This window comes from Triticum dicoccoides, chromosome 6A (genome assembly GCF_002162155.2).
Source record: "Triticum dicoccoides isolate Atlit2015 ecotype Zavitan chromosome 6A, WEW_v2.0, whole genome shotgun sequence".
In the NCBI taxonomy this organism is placed as follows: domain Eukaryota; kingdom Viridiplantae; phylum Streptophyta; class Magnoliopsida; order Poales; family Poaceae; genus Triticum; species Triticum dicoccoides.
This window is the reverse complement of record NC_041390.1, coordinates 52,642,092-52,661,280: the sequence shown is the minus strand read 5'-3', so window position 1 is coordinate 52,661,280 and position 19,189 is coordinate 52,642,092. Positions and strand designations below refer to the sequence as shown.

At 46.5% G+C, this 19,189-nt stretch overlaps 1 protein-coding gene across 1 annotated transcript in view; it reads right to left on the bottom strand.

Annotated features, from left to right (window-relative positions):
* The window catches only part of LOC119314741 (peroxisome biogenesis protein 16-like), a 4,358-nt gene extending 4,108 nt beyond the window's left edge, over positions 1 to 250 (bottom strand). Inside the window, exon 1 of the mRNA XM_037589437.1 lies at positions 1 to 250. This exon is cut by the window's left edge and continues 8 nt beyond it. Within this exon, the coding sequence (XP_037445334.1) occupies positions 1 to 53 (53 nt within the window). The 5' untranslated portion in view covers positions 54 to 250.
* Between the last annotated feature and the right edge of the window lie 18,939 nt (positions 251 to 19,189).

The window sequence follows — 19,189 nt, the reverse complement described above, 5'->3', positions numbered from 1 at the left end:
AGGGAGCGGACGAGGTCCCGGTTCTTCCGCACCCAGACCTTGTAGGCCTCCATGGCGACTCGGCGACTCGGCCGCCTCTGGAGAAGCTAGGGGTGGAAGAAGAGGAAGGCGGCGACGGCGATGAGGACGAGGCGGCGGCACTGGCTCGCGAGGGACGGCGTCGGGGCAGGGACAGCCGTCCGATCTCCGGCGGACGGCGGCGGTGAATCGCGGTGGCCGGCCGCGGCGACAGGTGGGGATTTATTTGGTGTTTCGGACTCCACCCCCTCCACCACTGTCTCGCGAGCTATATACTTCGGCTGGGCCTGGACGGTGGGACCAACCGGTCAGCGGGTCTCGCCGTTCTTTTATCCTTCTTTTTGGACCTGCTTGGAAAGGAAATTTCGTTGAACTTGGTTGGACCTGACTTCCAAAACTTCGAAAATTTTCAAAGTTTTTGGGTAAGAAATCATTATGTTATATGAAGTGTGAACACACACAAATGTGACCAAGAAGACGCATGCATGTTTACCATTGGATCTTGAAGGGACTTTCTTATGGGGAAATTAGAATGTATCACATAGAATTCATCTGTGATTGTTCTTACAAAATTGAGTAATAAATCTCTTGTTTGTTTGTTTGTTGCATCGAATAAACCTCTCCGTTCGCCTAGAAAAAAGAAAAGAATTTGTGTGTCCTTTTTATTTGCCTATAAGAGGTGTTTTCGCGTTTTCGGCTCGCTTTAGTGTTTGTAGTCGTTGTTAGGTGGTCTACGGACCTGGATGTAAATCTTATTTCTGTTGTTCTTTGTACTGCCTTGATAGTTGATAAATAGATGGAAAGTTTTTTCAAAAAAAATAATAATCATTTTGATCAAAAATTAATACTCATGCACACCATTCTTTTTTTTGCTGTTCGCCGATCTACGTACTTCTGAATCTAATTTTTAACTGTATTTTCTTTTCATGAATACATTTTTAGATGAATTATTTCACTTTACAATACATTCTTTTAGATGTATCATACGCATTTCTTTTTTCTTTTCTTGCGGAAATTTTTTCCAATCTATTCAAACAATCATGATAGTACAACGAATATTCAGAAATAATAAATATTACATTCAGATCCGTAGACCAGCTAGCGACGATTACACAAACACACACAAACAAAGACAGATCCACGTAGATCCACCGAAGACAAACGTCAACCGAATCCCGTGAGATCCACCATACAAATCTCCACATGCTCTCCAATGATGCTAGAAACGCCGTCAGGATTGAGCAGGACACAAACCCTAAGAAAACACAAAAAGCATATACTCCCTCCGTTTCTAAATATAACTCTTTTTTTAGATATTTCAATACTGGCCACATACGGATGTATATAAACATATTCAAGAGCGTGGATTCACTCATTTTGCTCCGTATGTAGTCCATATTAAAATCTCTAAAAAGGACCTATATTTAAGAACGGAATGAGTAGAAACAAAGCCCCCCACCCCCACCGGCAATTGCCGAGTTCCACCACACCTCCATGGCCCTAAGGCCATGGAAAAAGACGAGACAGACCAGCGCCCGCGCTTGTTCGTGTCGTGCAGCTACATGAAGAAACAACAGCATGCGTATTTCGTTTCTTTTTTGGGGTTGAGCATGCGTATTTCGTTGTACAATATGTACTTTTAGATCTATCTATGGTTTGAAGTGCAATTTACACCTACTTTGCTTTTTTCCTTTTCTTTTTGACATCTACATTTACATTTACTCCGCTTTGTTTCGCTCATTGTGTAGTTGTTTTTGCGGATGGAGAGTAGTAGGCTGCTTGACGTTCTAGAACTTGTGTGCGTGTGTGTTCCATTCGTCAAAGTCACATTTTCACGGCCCGGCGACAAAGGTCCACCTTTGGCGTTGGCATTCAGGTTGGCGTTGGCAAACCTTTGATATATACTCCTCCTACAGTTAAAGAGAAGATTTTTTTTTTTTTGCGGGGGAGTTAAAGAGAAGTTCCATAAAAGAAAGTTGAAGTTACCTACTCTGTAATTAATAACACGTGGCTTCTTTCATGGGGAAGAGGATAACACATGCTTTTCTCAAGTCACCGGCGAAAGAAACACGTCGTCTCTCGAGTCGGTCAGCCTCTGGTTGTTGGGCTGTGGTCGCCCCCACGTGCCACGGTCGCGGCGGCCGCCGAAGCACGGCGCGCGGGTGGCTGGGCCGTTCCTGGGCCAGCGAGACCGGTCATGGTCCACGAGACCATAACATGGTTCTTTTTTTTGGCGGGTGAATGGGTGATGATGTGAATTTTTGCTAACCAGTGGATTTCCACCACCTACCGGAGACGGACTTGGTCCGCGATGTATCTAGGGTGTGTTTGGTAGCTATTCCCATCCTAGTATAGTTGTTTCCCTCTGAGACATGCTTAGTCCAGACATGCTGAGTACATGCAACTGCAGCTGTTTGATAGCAAAGTATGTATTGATGCATGCTGAGCTGAGACTGTGTTTGGTAGCCTGCATCAGAGAAGACATGGTGTGCTGAGACGGTGTTTGGCAGACTGCATGAGGTAGGCTGCATGAACGGATATTTTGCCATATGATCGACGAGATAATTTAAACAATTCAAGCAATAAAACATTACCATGCCAACATAATCTGAATGATGATAATGTGAAGAAAAAAAATTCAACAATTAACATAAGATATAATAACCATGAATTGTAGCAGTGCATCACTAGGTTCATATTACATTAGACATAATAACCATAGCTTCTAGTACCGCATCAGTAGATTCATAGTACATAACCTCGTTCGAAATAAACTTTATAATAGTCATTACAAAAGGGGTAGTCTCAACAAGCACCGACTAACACGAACTCAAAGAAGATCAGTATTGGCTTTCAAGATACGTTTGAACGATGCTTGACGGACTTCATCATTCATCTTCACAAAGTTGAGGCCTTTTGCCTTATGTTCTGTGAGATAATCTAGAACAGCCAAGCGATCATTTTGCTCAAACACAATAAGGTCCATGACAGCCTTGTACAAGTCAGGGTGTGTTTCAGCATGGCAAGTGTTGTTGATAGCGCTTGCAATCTCACGCATAGCATCAGTCATGTTGCTGCACTGGATTGTGTCCTCCTCAGTCAAACCTGATGCCCTCTTTCTCTTCTTATTTGAAGTAGGTGAAGGGTCCTGAGTGGCACTAGCAGTTGGAAGTGCAGAGTTAGACCCAGGAAGATGTTGCAATACCTCATCAGTTGTTCCATGCCCCTCCATGACATTGGGTTTATCTTTGTCTTCCACAACAATAGGCGTTCTCAATGGCACACCGGTGGCCATTGCATAATTCCCGGTGGCTTGCTTATTAGCAAAGCAATTTTCCATATAGTTGTAGTTCTCAAGTGGGGAATTGAGAAGTTCAGCATCTGTTGGATGATCCTACAACACCATTGTTTGAACATAAATAATTAACAAAGACATCCCACAACATCATTTCAACTATAAAATCTATTCATTTCCGCAAAACTAACTCATTTCAACATCATTTCAGCAATAAGACAACTCATTTCAGTAGGTAAGAAGGGTTGATAGCATGCATACCTGAGTGTGGCCCAAATAGTGTTGTTCTTCTAGAAGTATCATCTTCTTGTCATCATCCCAAAGTGCCCCACTTAAACTCTTCAAATAAACAATCCTTGTCCACCTATTCCGCCACTTACGAATATGATTGTGCACTTGAGTAATAGACACGTCATAACCAACCAAAGCAGATATAGACTTTGCAACTTTCAATTTTGCAGCCTCTTTGAATCCTTTATCAGTCTTGGCACCTCTTGCTGCCACCTCTGAAAGACCTTTCAACATCATTGCCGACATAGGCGGAGTCCAATTCATGACCTTGGGGGCCTTCTTGGGCAGAGCACCAACATGAGGAACCTCCAGCACCTTATCATCCATCTACAACATAAAAATTCCAGAAGTTAATAACACATCCCAGCACATAAAAATGATATTACAGCAGCTCAAAAACATATTTCAGCAGCTCAAAAATGTATTTCAGCACATAAAAAGCAGATTCCAGCACCTAAAAATGACATTCCAGCACCTAAAAATGACAGTCTAGCACCTAAAAATGAATTCCAGCACATAAATAAAACAGTACATCAATTGTTTTACAACACCAAGTCACACATCAATTGTTTTACAACACCAAGACACATGATACATCAAATGTTTGCTGGCCCTCTATTCGCCCACATATGATTTGCAAATTCATCTCGCTTTTGAGCCCAAGAATGATTGTCATGGACAATATCATTGGGATCTTCATCATTGGGTTCCGGATCCCATGTTTCCTCGGGCGGGAAATATTCATCCTCACCATATTGAAGTACCCAATTGTGAAGAATTGCACAAGCTAGCACTACTTTGACTTGGGTCTTGTAACCATGGAATGGTTTATTGTAGACAAACTTCCAACGGTTTTTGTAGGCGGCAAAAGCCCTCTCAACCGATGTCCTCAAAGAAGAGTGTCTTAAGTTGAACAACTCTTTGGCATTTTGAGGATGATTCCCTCGACCATACTCTTTCAAGTGGTACCTCGTGCCACGGTATGGTGGAAGAAAACCCGGCCTCATTGCATACCCCGCATCAACAGCGAGGGGACCGGCGGCGGGCGGGCGTTGGCGGCTAGGTTTGGATGGGGTCACGCGAGGGGAGGAGGGGGTCGCGCGAGGGCAGGCCTGGGTTGGTCGTTCGAGGGAAGTGGGTCGGGGGGAGATTTTTCTCCTGTGCGGCCTCAGCCTCGCTCGACCCGGCAGGCCTGTGTGGGGTGCTTCGATCGAGCATAGCGGAGAGCGTTTTTTGCATGAGATCGACATAGCCCAACAGAGCCCACACACCCTACCAAACAGCGAAAAGTGGGTCGAACAGGGAACTTTCAGCCTCGTGCACCCTCCGTGCAGGCTACCAAACACACCCCTAGTGCACCGATGCCGTAGCGCATTTTGTTTGGAAAAAAAAATCTAGCACATCTCTACTCCTAATGTCTCATCTCTACTTCTAGTGTCTCAGTTGATAGGTCGCGTTCCGGATTTTATTTTCATCCCACCTCACCCGGTCTTTTTTGGTACTTCTTTGGTACTTCCTCCCACCATCCCCTCAGCCGCGAAAAAATAAAGAAAACCCCGCGATCGAGTCCCGCACACGCCCCTCCGACCACCTCCCACGTCCCACCGCTTCCCTCCTGCTCCATGATTTTTTTTGTCGGTTTTTTTTCGTCGGTTTTTTTCGTCTCTGCTGCCCCCGCCCACTCATGCAGCCAAAAAAAACCACCCCACGCACGAACCACTCCCCTCCCTCTCCTCGCACAAGCATCCTCTCCTCGGTACCCTCGCACGCGCTAGGGTTCCTGCGCCGCCGCCACACGGGAGCTTGTCGACCAGCCCAGCGTCCTCCGGATCGCCGCTGTCACCGCCCCGGATCGCTGCCTTCGCCGTCATTCGGATCGCCGCCGTCGCCGTTGGAATCGCCGCCAACGTCTTGTCGCCTCAGATCGCCACCGTCCGGATCGCCGCCGTCGCCGTCGGGATGGCTGCAGCCGTCTCTCCAGATCGCATGGGCGTTCATCGTCTCCGGCCTCGCCGTTGTTGTTCCCGTATCTGCCCTCACCCGAAACCTAATGCGCACGCAATCTTCGTGTCGCTTCTTCCTTGTGTGTTCCATGTCGGCGGCTAGGCCCTCTGGTCCGGCCGTCCCTGGTTTTCTCTACCGCCGACGCCTCAATTCTGCCCCTCCCCCACACACCCCTCCCTCTCACGACCGTCGCAGCCATCATCGCGGCGTCAGTCAACTCCTGCCCCGACCTCCATCGTGTATTTGTAGAAGATGGTGACGCGTGATGAGTGGCTCAAGGTCCGCAAGGAGGGGATGAAATTCCTCGTCACGTTGGACTTCATCGACGCCGCGGATAGGGTCTCCGTCCGGTACCCAACGTGAAGTATGCCCATGCCTACACGCTTGACATATATCCCCCTCCTGCGTTTCTCCTAGAGTAGTACTGCTGCGGACATTTGGCTCTAACTGAAGTGTGATTTATGTGGTTTTGTTTGCAGCGGACATTGGGTTCAGATTTCAGACGGAGAACTTTAGGAGACTATCGACAGGACCAACGATCTTAACCCCATTGTTCGGTTCTGGTTCTGTTTCTCCTAATTTTGGTTTGTATTTCGGTGTTTTGTTATAGAAAAAGTCGATGGAGGAGGAGCGATATCTTACAATTTTGGCTAACTTTGTTGTACGGCAACATAATTTTTCTTTGTATCTGAAAATTTCAGGGAGAACACAAAAGCATTCGCGCCTCATGATTTCGGCATCATACTTAACGAACTTCAAATTACTGATCTTTGTAATCAATCTTTTGTTTATAATTCTGCATAGGAGGCATTGAGCATGTGTGTGTGTGTCATGCTTGGTCATATTGATTTTCTTGAAAAAAGTTGGCAGGTTCCAGTTACTGATTTTCGCATGAGTTGTGTTTTTATTGGATAAAATGTCACAAGCAAGCCGAGTCCACAGGTGAATTTCTTCAGGCACATCAGTGCAAAATAATAATATGACAATTGATAGTCTCTCCACTGTTTTCCACACAAGTTGGAAGAGAAAATAATGGCATGTAACTAAACACCTTTACTTTTTGCTGTTTGTAGGGCACCGTGATACATGTCCCTGTCAGGTCGTTTGTTTGTTTCGTTAGTCCTCCCATGTCATCCTCTTTTGTCAGGTCGTATAGATTCAACAACTTGAGGCTCGCCCATGGTCGATTGGACCGGAAGAGTTGGTTTCCTTATTCTCTTCTATTTGTGCTTGCCTCCAAGTTCTAATTTTTGTGAGTTTTCAGATCCATTCGTTGTATGGTCATTGATGTCGATTTCTTGTGTTGCAGGGGCTGGTCCATGAAACATCAGTGCCCTTTGGTTCTTCCTTCCACTACGGATGGTTGTGAATCAGCAGAAATTCCACACACTCATGGTCAATTGATATATATGAAGCATGGGTCTTAATATTTTAATCAACTCGGCACCTGAAGCTATTCCCTTTATTTCGGCGTCTATCTTGAGCTCATTTGGATATGGTACGTTGTTTTCTTGCTATCTGAACCTCACAACGGAACATTATCTCACTCTTATGATGGATGTCATATTTGTCACATTAATCTATGAGAAGTTCAGAATGTGCCTGCATATTGGTGTGGGGGAGAGATATACATATTGTGTCCGCATATGGTATGTTGTTTTCTTGTAGAATTAACATATGTTTCAAATTGTTATTCACATAAATTCATAACTATGGTCTACATCCCTCCAATTATATATGCATGAAAGTTCTTGTATATATATGCCAGTTGTAAAGTAAATACTGCTTTTGTTATCTGATATGTAGTTGCAGCATAATATAGCCTTCATATTGTTCCCCTTGGGTGTCTTGACGAGGGCAACCAATTAAGAAAAACCTACGGTCTGTTACAGACGCTGGTTCGCCATATTTCACAAAACCAAAACATAATTTGATTGTTGCCTATTACGTCGTGAACTTCTGTTCATGCGTATGAGTATAGGCTATGACTAGCTGGTGTGCACACTTTATTCTGTCCTTTCCCACCAATCAAGTTTCCAATAAAAATATGAAAACCTTATTATAACTAACAATACAATGTTGCTGCTCAATTATTTTTTGATATTTTTACATAATCATGGCTTGCTAAGGATAAAATAGTTATGCTGAACCATTGTGTCATCATACGGATAGTGTAGATTTAAGAGCTAGGTAATGTATACTTCCTAGATGTTGCTTACTTGTTTGTAACTTGCTTACAGACTTCAGTAGTTTAGTTGTTTGTAACTTTGCCACGGCGTCGGTGTCGACCAGCATGTACGTGCGTGTCTAGGTTGTACGTAGCCATGGCGGGTGCGTCCTGTGCGTGTGTTCTGGTTCGGTCGGACGCCGGTATGTGGCTGTGTCCGAGTCGCCGAGAGTTACAGGGTAGCCGTTGTCGATCTGTTGGAGCTGACCGTGTCATGCGCATAGTGGCGCGCCGGGCACGCGGCCGGGCGAGCGGATCGTGGGCGTGTGGACAGGAGTGGAGCGCGGTGTTCGTGCGTGTGTACTCCCTGTATAAATACCCCCCGTGTACTGCTTGGTTTGAGCTGTCTAAAAAGAGAAAAGATTAGGGTGTTGGTGCGCCCGTGGCGGCGTTCGTCGCTGGCAAAATTCTGTGATGTCTCCTCCGGTTCTTCTTCTACCTCCGTTCGTGAGAGAGCGAGAGGGAGCTGGGCACCGGCACAATGAACAAGCTAGGGCTCGGCGCCAACACAAACTATCTATTGTTTGAAATATAAATTTTAAATCAATAAGAAATTAAATATTGATATTCATATAATTAGTTAGTCTATGTATCAATTAACTAATGAGCTACCAAAAGGAAGAGGGAGGGTGGGTGTAAAAGGGATCCGAAGCATTTCGTTGTGTCGACATGCATGAGAGCTTGATCCTTCTATGAACCCCACCCAAAGTGGATGTACAGCGACACATATTCGCCTATACACTCTCCTCTAGGTTGCCCCAACCATATCCTGACGCACTAGCGCCGTGGGCGGTCAGACCTCAGCACGAGCTTTTCTGTCCCCTCTCGGCTTGATCATCGACCATGAGGCCAAATCGATGCGGCACGAGAGAGGTATCATGAGTGAAAAAGGGGAGTCTGCGGTTGTGATGGAGGGGGCCATCAGGGTGCATCTGAAGGGAAAGGAGCAGCGGGAGCCCCATAGGAAGGCGGATCAGCGTCTTGTGGTGTGGAGGTTGCAGAGCTCGGTGACTACAACATGGCGCGAGGTTGTGGGGTGGTTATCGTGTGACATGGAGTTTGGGGAGATGAGAGTTGGAGAGGCAACGACTAACTGTTAATCCTGCCATTGAAGATCTGAGTTAATTTTGCCTCTCATATCAACATTATTTTGCCTCTCAATCTCTCAGCTCCATTGTCTTCATAATAAAGATAAATGAAGTTGGTGTTGTTTTGTATAAACATTATCTGCTAAGACAATTTTGTTAGTTTGTGCATTATTTTCAGTTTCCTTTTTATTCTATGGTTGGTGCGAACATATATGAAGATAACACAAACTTACTTGTTGTCTGGGAGCATGATGCTATGTTGTGGTTTTTTGGTTTGCATTTGAACAGTGACATGTATTCATGTCAGGCATTTGCGTAGGTATTGTGTACAGTTGTAACATCAAATCATGTCGATTGAATGTACTTTATTTTCTTAATTTTCAAATATGGGATAAAATCAATGTGTATGTTTTTATGTCCAATCCACCAGATTTGTCCACCAATCAAGTTCCAGACAGGTTGGGGAACTAACTGCGGCAGCGGAGCTACAGGAGTGGTGGACATGCGAGAAGGGAAGGAGACAGAAGGAATGAGGGACAGAGGTGTCGGAGCTGAGAGATAGGAGGGAAATACCAAGGGAGCTGGCATGGAAAGAAAGCCTAGTTGGGTCCCAAGGCTAGAGTGGATCGTGTTGTATTTGTTCCCTATTATCAAGGCTCACGTTCACTATCGTTTTTAAAGTGCATGCTTCGGAAGGTCGTTGTCAAGGAAGATGGCAAACTCATTGAGGATGATCATTGGGGTCATTGTTAAGCTCGATTTCTGGTGGAGTAGTCTCGCCACAAATTAAGAGGGCAAGCCATGAGTAATTGATAAGTTTGTAAAATCACCTTCTTTTTCATGCATATCCATGTTACATATGAACATTGGATGTGACTGATTACAATGGAGAAGATGATGGTGTTGTGATGTGGAGTATAAGTCCGAATCAAGCATTGTTGCTTAATCACTTGCTTGATTTTTTCGAAATAATTTATTGTTTGATTTATTTACAAGCATTCACCCGTAGCAAGGCACGGGCATTTATATCTCCGTTTTCTTCTACTGTAATGTCGCCGGTAACTGTTTGCTCTATTTCTTTCCTATCTGCAACGCGCTTCTCTTTGGATTCCATGCTTCAATCAAATCAAATCGAGGGCATTAGGGGATTGCATGCTTATTTTTTGTTTTTCTTTCATGGCAGTAATTAGGGGATTGTGACACAGTCTTGCCCAGTCTCACAACTGAGACTCCCAGACGATGCTATATCAGTGTCGTGGTGGCTGTGCAGTGGAGGAGGGGCTTCATCCTTCGGGCAAATCGTGCAACATGGATCTGGTCTGATCCAGCCAGATCTGGCACTGGCAGCCCGTCCGGCGGCGAGGGCTGAGGCCAACAGGGGTCGTGGACGTCGGGCAGTGCTGGTGGCGTGGCTGAGGTGGTGGAGGTGCGTGCGCGTCCTGGAGTCCGGTCGGGCCTTCCTCCCCGGCTTCTGGACGACAGCGCGCGGCGCGGGCGGGCTTCTCTTGTGCCCATCTTTGGTGGTGGTGGTGGCGGTGGATCTATCCCCCTCTTCGGCGGAGATGTGGCTGCTGGTGGCCTCTCGCCAGTCCGCGCCAGTAGCCGTGGTGGGGCGAAGCAGGGGTGCTTCGGGGGGAGGGGGAAGTCAGTAGGAGGGATCGGGGCTCTACTGTTGTTGAGTCGCCTGTCGCTGGCGTAGGGGGTGTCGGTCATGGTCGTGTGTCGGTCCTTCCCCTTCCCCTTTTCCCCAGCCTGGTTCTTTCTAGCGATGCTTGAGGTTGGATGGTCGTTGTCGGTTCCGGCGGTGGTTGGATTTGGAGGAGCTATTGAAAGCCACCCCCTTTGATGTTCTCAGGGTGGTCTGGGTACAAGGTGGCGACCCTGGCAGTGGGAGGCGCGTTGATCTTGGGCGGATTTGCGCGGCTCAGGAGCGGGAGAGCAGGCAAGGCCGCTCGGGGCGGCATGGATGCGGGTGGTTGGCGGAGCAGGGGTGCGACGGAGGGGGTCGGAGCACCGGGGTACATCACTTGCCCAATCTTTGTACTAGCCGTCGGCGGTGGCGTCCGCAGACGTTGTTTCCTCCTTGCAGGGTCCGTCGTGGTGCTCTCACTCCCTTTGTGTTGCTCCGAGTGAAAACTTGATCCACGGGATGAGATGATTTTTTCGAAAAGGAGGTTAAAACCCCCGGCCTCTGCATCAATTGATGCATACGGCCATTTTTATTTATTATTCAACAAAGGTCTAACAAGAACATACATCAAGTCACCCGAAGCCATCACTCACACCTATAAAAACTCGATAATGTGGAGTGCTCTCACTCCCCATATCTAAATCCGTTATCGTCGCCGATCCATCCACATAACGTATCGGAACCAACAGCCGGTGCAGCAGACCTAAAACATACACCACTGCATAAGTTCTAGACGCTGCCATCTTCATCAGACCGCTGACCCATCTTCAGAGAGAGATCCGCATCATCCTTGTCAGTCCGTCCATCCGTCGACGCCACCATGGCGCCCAACGGTGCCACCGCCCCGCGCTCGTCCATCTAGACGCGAAGATTCTGGAAGATTTGTCGTGCATAGCACCTGTTGATCAGGCATGACACAGCGTAGCACCTGTCGGCCAGGCATGACTAAACATCTCCACCAAAAGCTCCGTACAAGATGAAGCCGCTCCACCTCCTGCCTCTGACTTCCAGCGCTGCTCGCAGCCATGGACCTCATACCGGTCAACCGCCCTGCAACCAAACAATGGACATCCAACAATGGTCGGTGACTCCAAGACGACGCCTCTAAGGAGGTTACGGTGTGAAGAACGCCGTCGTCATCCGATCTAGAAGCTAGATCTTAGGCTTTCGCCCGGAGATAGCACCGGTCAGGCGAGGTGGTGGAGCTTCACGATGGTGTCTCCAAAGAGGAACACGGCGCCCGAAGGCGTAGTCATCATCGGTGTCGACCAAGCTGACACAAGGTTTTCACCTGTAGCATCCCGCCTCACTGCCATCCATGCTGCTGCTATGTCTAATGCTACAGAGCACGGGACCTCATCACCTGCCTCATTGGCCGCATGTCCCAGGCCGACCAGGGGCAGCCACGAGACATCTCCATGCAAGGATAGGAGCCGAGGCATCCCGCTGGCCACGGCCGTGAGATGCACCCGATCTGGGCGAGACCTGCCCACGCAGGGGCGGGCCAGATCCCCCCAACACCAGGGTGAAGCAGCAAGGGAGGCCGCCATCTCACGCCGCCGGTCCAAGGCCCGACCAGATCTGAGGTTCAGGCCCTCCGCCATACATCCACATGCAGCACACCGGCCAAATCCCGTCGCCTCGCTCCAGTCGGAGAAGCGCCCCGCCGCCGCCGTCCCCGAAGCCTGCCGGGCTTCGCTGGCCAGCACCTCTGGCGGCGGCGTGACAAGGAAGAGGGAAGGTGAAGACGGCGGCTGTAGGGTTTCGTCCCCCAAGTCGCCAGGAGGGCGACGCGGGGGTCAGATGGCTAATGATTTCACGGGATGAGTTGATGGCGGCTATCAGTGGTCCTGCCCTTCTTGAAGGCACCGTTTTGGAGTCCCCGCTACGGCGTTGGCCGTCTCACCTCTCTTTGGTGGATCACTCATGCGGTGGTCCGTCGGCTAGAAGTGGTTCTTTTTTGCTCATTCGTAGTATGCTTGGTAATCGTTGGGGTGGTTTGTCGGCACCTTTGTATCTTGCTTTGGGTGTGTGTTGAGTGCGGTGGTGGTGTGTGTTTGTATCGGTTTTATCGGATGTATGCAGTGATTGTTGCTTTATAATATAAAGCAGGGGTTTTTTTCGTCATTAGGGGATTGTGTCATGGAGACATAGAGGGGTCTAGAAAGAAAGAGGTAGCGAGGGTGGGAAATAGAAGGGTAGGGATAGAGATGGAGGGTGGTAGACAGAGTGCGGAACGAGATAAGATATGCATCATATTTATAGGTGCAATCGGATTAAAACAAATTAAAAGGCCCGTGGCAACGCACGGGCATTTTGCTAGTTGACATAATATCAGTGTAGAGGATCATGAATCATGCCCCCTGGAGATTGTGTAGTGACTACGAGTACAAGGATGTTGTCAGATTTTTGATGGTGTTAAATGTAGTTTGGACACCGAGAGGAAAGGCCGTGTGCATGAAGGTATTTTTCAAAGCTTCCTCTCGGTGTACAACTTAGTTATGAATGACCTAGAGAAGGGATTACAACTATCTATACTACTAGTAAATTTGCACGTGCAACGCACGTCTCAATCGTTAAAAATTAAGATCCACATAAGTATAAAATAAAATGAAGAGAGTTTCAAAAATTAAATGTATACGCAATGTTGTGAGTTCACTCAGGTTGTTTCTTAGAAGAGAGAGACATCCTGTGATCATGTTGTTGCATAGAGACAATAATATATTCTTTAATTTATCCATTGTTTAATAAGTTGTAAAAGAATACAAAATCTTGTTACGATTGGAAAGTAGCCTTGCACCGTGTTTACTATGGAGATGCAATCCCACAATTGGTCTTAATATCATGGTGTGAGCAATTGATAGCTAATCTGAGAAATTAGATCTTAATATCATGGTGTAAGAAATTGATAACTAAAATATGGGGAAAAGATTAATGGATATGAGATTGCTAACCAAATGATTGTGAAATTTGGAAATGGCATGAAATTTCTAGCACTTGATTACATGCTGCAAATAGTCAGAAATCACACTTGATGACTACTAAAATGAAAAATATATATCTCAAATAAGAATATAAATGGCATTGAACCAATGTTCTGAAGTAAAATGTTAACACCAACAGATTTGAAGGAGTTTTTTTTACAATCAAAGGAGCTGACCTATATTGCTCAGGATTACTCAGATTCGAATAAAGGCGAGCTGATCCGGAGCGGCATTACACCACAGCCTTGGGTGACTTGCAGGGGCAGTTTTGCACACAGGCATGCATAGAAATTAGCGCCTCTGCAAATAAAAGACAGTAATGAACAAAATCCTGGCCCAGCTACTCAATTTCACACAAGAGGCCCATAATCTCTGATCTGTTTTGTTTTCTTGAGTTTCACATCTCCACCAGTGCCTGCTAATCAGATTTGAAGGCAGGATCAGGCCATTCTTCCTCCTTCGCAAGTTGTACCCCATCCCGGAGAGCAAATATTTCAGCAACAAGAGAGTTTAGAATACTCATACCTCTCCGAGCAACTACTAGCATGAACTTACCTCCAGTATATCTTGCAATTACCCATATGGTCGCACGAGCATTAGCACCTGAGGACACCATATCAACATTAACTTCGATAATCTGGGTGTCCACCTCTCATTTCAGCTTTCTCGTATAGGGATAATCTTCAAATTGAGAGAGCAGGTTTCCTGAAGCACATCAGGAACCCATTTTGTCAGATTTTAAGGGGCTTCACATAGTTTTTGCCTACCGCTAGGAATTTATTTGTTTGTAATGCTGCAGGTGAGAGGCTGAGAATAAGAATGGATGTTCTAAAAAGATACAGGTTTTGTGCGTTCCAGCAACAATGTCAGTTCTTGAAGAAAAAATTAAATAAGTTAAGGGTTACATTCCTTTGTTTTGATTCTCTCTGTCCTCCCTTTTCCTTTCCAAAAGAAAGTGGATCTCGTGATCTCTGACAATTTGAAAAGTAGGTATCAGTTTCATTTTATATGCAATTTTTTTACAGTGGTCCAAAACAAGCAATATGCAGTAACAAACACACAGGAATATGAAGCAATCGATTTACATCGAGTTACAATAATAAGCTACATACGTAAGTACTAAAGCAGAGTTTGCTCAACTTAGCAAGGCAACATGCAGGGAAGGCGTGTTGACGTGTTGTGTAATATTAAAACCATTTATCTTGTCAACATCACCTTGGAAGTTTTCTTCCGTACGACACACTGGTCAAGACATACAACAGCCCCGTAATGAACATCGGTTATGTATATGCTTAGTTAAGTCCAGTTTTGGCAATGAACCTATCTACTAAATTTTTTTAACTGTAATAACATAAGCTCTGCAAATGTGACTAAATCGGTAGAGTATCCATTTTTATAGTGGACAAGAAATGAAATGAAATCGGTGGTTGTGTGTGTTGTTGTATGGGTGTTACGGAGGACGACGACGGCGTTAACAGGGTTGGCGGCAACACTATGTAAGAAAATAAAAGGTATATTAGAATTTTTCTGGTAGTCGTAGAGCATCATGGACACTGTACTGCTAATAAATTAAACTATCAGAAGTTCTAAACCGACCCAAAGAATCAGAGAATGAGTAAATGGGGAGGGCTACATACATATGTCAAGGTGAAAATCTGAAACCAAATACAAAACTGTAGCACAACCAACTAAAAGAAAGCTCTGGAGTCAGGCTCGAGCTCATCAATCCATGCGGCATGTTACAATATGAACACAAAGAGCAGTACCATATATCAGCTCCATGAGCATTTGTTGTAAAAAAATGCATAAGCAGCCTACTTCGAAAGCTAGCAAGACCAGCATTATAAGAATCAAATTAATGTGTACTCGTCTTGCCTCTTGCAATATGAGCCATGGGAGGCGGGGTGGCGGGGAGGGACGCAGGTGATAGACGGCAGTTGGGCGGCGCAACCCGGTGAAGTGGCGGCGTTCGGCTGCTGTAGTAACTTATTCTGAATTATCTGAAACCCAAAGGCCAATAAAAAACAAATTCCTTCCAATCTAGAAACTCCGACCAGTCTGAAAAGTGATAATCAAAAGAAAATAACACATGAGTATTGGTACAGAGGGAGTTTCCTTTACAACAACACATGGAAAATATTAATGAATGTGAATGATTGGCAAACATGGCAGTGAATCACCTCATGGTTGAAGGTGAGTATATTATCTATGATGGTTTATAATGTAGCAATTCCTTAATTTGCATGTAGTGCTAGCTTCTTTGATGACAATATCGAGTTTTGAATAATAAAAATGAAACTTAAAGAGAACTATGCGAAACAATACACTGCTATAGGATCTTGGTGGAAACTAAACATATCTACGATCTTCCATCTTGCATGCACATAGCGGTGGCATTATTTCCCAGGAGTTGTGCGGTGGACGTTCTGAGTAGGAACCTTTGGCTTCAGGCATTCGATTCTTGAGCTGAAACCATTGTCTTCAGTAAATAATCTGCAAATAAACAAACATAAACTAAGCTGAGATCAAGAAAGATTGAATTTGTATGATAAAATCGGACCACATAAAAGAAAATACAAGAATGATCAATTGCATCATCTAAAAATAGTTGCCTGCCAAAGGGTGAATAAATCAAATTGATTTCTATATCTATAAAATTAGATCCCAATCCAAACCCCAACAGTGTGAGCCGCAGCTTTCGACACCAACAGTGTGAGCCGCAGCTCCTTTTGTAGCTGAGCCATCCGCTGCTTATGCAAGTGTTGTGCGCTCTATTCGCCTGTTAGTCGGAGCTAACATTGAACAGTGTAATCAACATGTCTAGCTCAGAGTCCTCTCCCTCTCATTCCATGTTATACATACTTTTATCCTGAAGTTTGCATCCACTTTGCTATGTTTATTCAGATCAAGTTGGTGGTGTAGAAAAACCAGGATCATAAGTATACGTCCTAATTCAGATGACAGCTGAGCCTAAAAGGAGGGAATTAGCTAGGCAAGGGAAGAAGCCCCGAAAGGCAATCTTCGTTAATTCTAAAATGGTAGACCATGATGGATGTCGGCGAGCTGCCTGAACGAACCTGAACATCTTTCATTGGAAAAACATGCCAGCGATCCAAACACAGAACACGCAATAAGCACTGGGACAACACCCACGCAGAGCACACCCGGAGAGGAGAAGGGATCCATACCACGAAAAAACAAAGCGAGGCAGCTGGTTGGGGAGGCAGAGGTCGATCCAGAGGTCCGTCAGTCCGCCGGAGCGTCGGGAAACAGGTGGGGGCGGCACAGGTCAAGGCGGAGGTCATTCGGCGCGTCAAGGCGGAGGTTCTCTGTCGCGTAGAGATGGCGGTCAGCTAGTCCGTCGGCGCGTCGACATAGAGGTGGTCGGGCGGAGGTTAAACAATTACAGTATAATATATGCACATCTATGCACCTACTTGCGCATCAACTGTAACTCAAAGCTCATCAATTGCATGAGTTGCATCCGGACTGGGTACATTTACAGAGAGGGAGCGCCGGAGCGGGGAACATGAGAATGATGGAGGGGAGCACCTCGCTGCAGGAGGGAGCGACGGGAAAACCGCATCGGCAAGGGAACCCTATCCCGTCAGTGCCTTTGGGAGGAGGCCATCGGCGGAGTGGAGGATCGGGCGGCGGACGGCGGACGGCGGCAGAGTGGAGCAGCAGGCGGAGGATCGGCGGCTGAAAGATCGTGGATGTCGCCTAGAGGGGGGGAGTGAATAGGCGCTTTAAAATAATTACGGTTTAGGCTTGAACAAATGCGGAATAAATCTAGCGGTTAATTTGACAAGCACAAAACCTACAACAACTAGGCTCACCTATGTGCACCAACAACTTATGCTAAGCAAGATAAACAACTAAGTGATAGCAAGATATATGACAAGAAACAATATGGCTATCACAAAGTAAAGTGCATAAGTAAAGGGCTCGGGTAAGAGATAACCAAGGCACGTGGAGACGACGATGTATCCCGAAGTTCACACCCTTGCGGATGCTAATCTCCGTTTGGAGCAGTGTGGAGGCACAATGCTCCCCAAGAAGCCACTAGGGCCACTGTAATCTCCTCACGCCCTCACACAATGCAAGATGTCGCGATTCTACTAAGGGACCCTTGAGGGCGGTCACCGAACCCGTACAAATGGCAACCCTTGGGGGCGGTCACCGAACCCGTACACTTTGGCAACCCTTGGGGGCGGTCACCGGTACCCGTCAAATTGCTCGGGGCGATCTCCACAACCTAATTGGAGACTCCGACACTTGCCCGGAGTTTTACACCACAATGATTGAGCTCCGAACACCACCAACCGTCTAGGGCGCCAAGGCACCCAAGAGGAACAAGCTCTAGGGTGCCCAAACACCCTAGAGTAATAAGCTTCTCAAACTTCACTTCCACGTATCACCGTGGAGAACTCAAACCGATGCACCAAATGCAATGGCAATGGCACACGTAGTGCCTAAGTCCTTCTCTCTCAAATCCCACCGAAGCAACTAATGCTAGGGAGGAAAATGAGAGGAAGAACAAGAAGGAGAACACCAAGAACTCCAAGATCTAGATCCAAGGGGTTCCTCTCACACATAGGAGAAAGTGATTGGTGGAAATGTGGATCTAGATCTCCTCTCTCTTTTCCCTCAAAAACTAGCAAGAAACCATGGAGGGATTGAGAGTTAGCAAGCTCGAAGAAGGTCAACAGTGGGGGAAGAACACGAGCTTAAAGGATAAGGTTCATTGGGGAAGAAGACCCCCTTTTATAGGAGGGGGAAAATCCAACCATTATGTGCTCAGCCCGCACATGAGCGGTACTACCGCTCAGGCGGAAGAAACAGGGAAAAGGAGCAACAAAACATGAACCTTGGGGCAGTAGTACTGCATATAAGCGGTACTACCGCTCACCCCAGCGGTACTACCGCTGGAGGAGCAGAACACGGGACCAAAAGAGTCAGGCAGAGCAGAGTATGGTGGCAGTGAAGCAGAAACGGTACTACCGCCCAACCGGAGCGGTACTACCGCTTAGGCGGTACTACCGTGCCTTACTGCCGTGCAACTACTGCTAAATCCGACACGAAAAGAGCAGGACCCAAAATCGAGGCGGTAGAAGAGCGGCACTGCAGCGGTACTACGGCTGAGAGCTCCAAGCAGTACTACCGCTTGGGCTCGCGGTACTACCACTGGGACCACACAAAAACCACACTCAAGAAAACAAAAACTGCCATAACTTCTGCATATGAGCTCTGAATTGAGAAAACTCAAGCTGTTGGAAACAAGACGACGAGTAGTATCAAAACAGCGACTGGTTATAGTAAGAAGAGGCAGGGGAGGTATGCCTAACAAATGGAGGAGTGAGACCTCCAATAGAGAAGAACGAGCATAACCTCCAACGTCGAAAACATCATAGAAGATGCATGTGAACTCCGTTTTCGATGAACTCGAGCTTGTCATCAAGATGACCATAGGCTCTAAGACTCACAAAGAGGACCAAACAAGAATCAAGAAAGATGATGCAAGGATGCAATGGTTTGAGCTCTCAACGAACAATACGATCAAGCTACTCATCGAGAGCCCCCCCCCCCCTT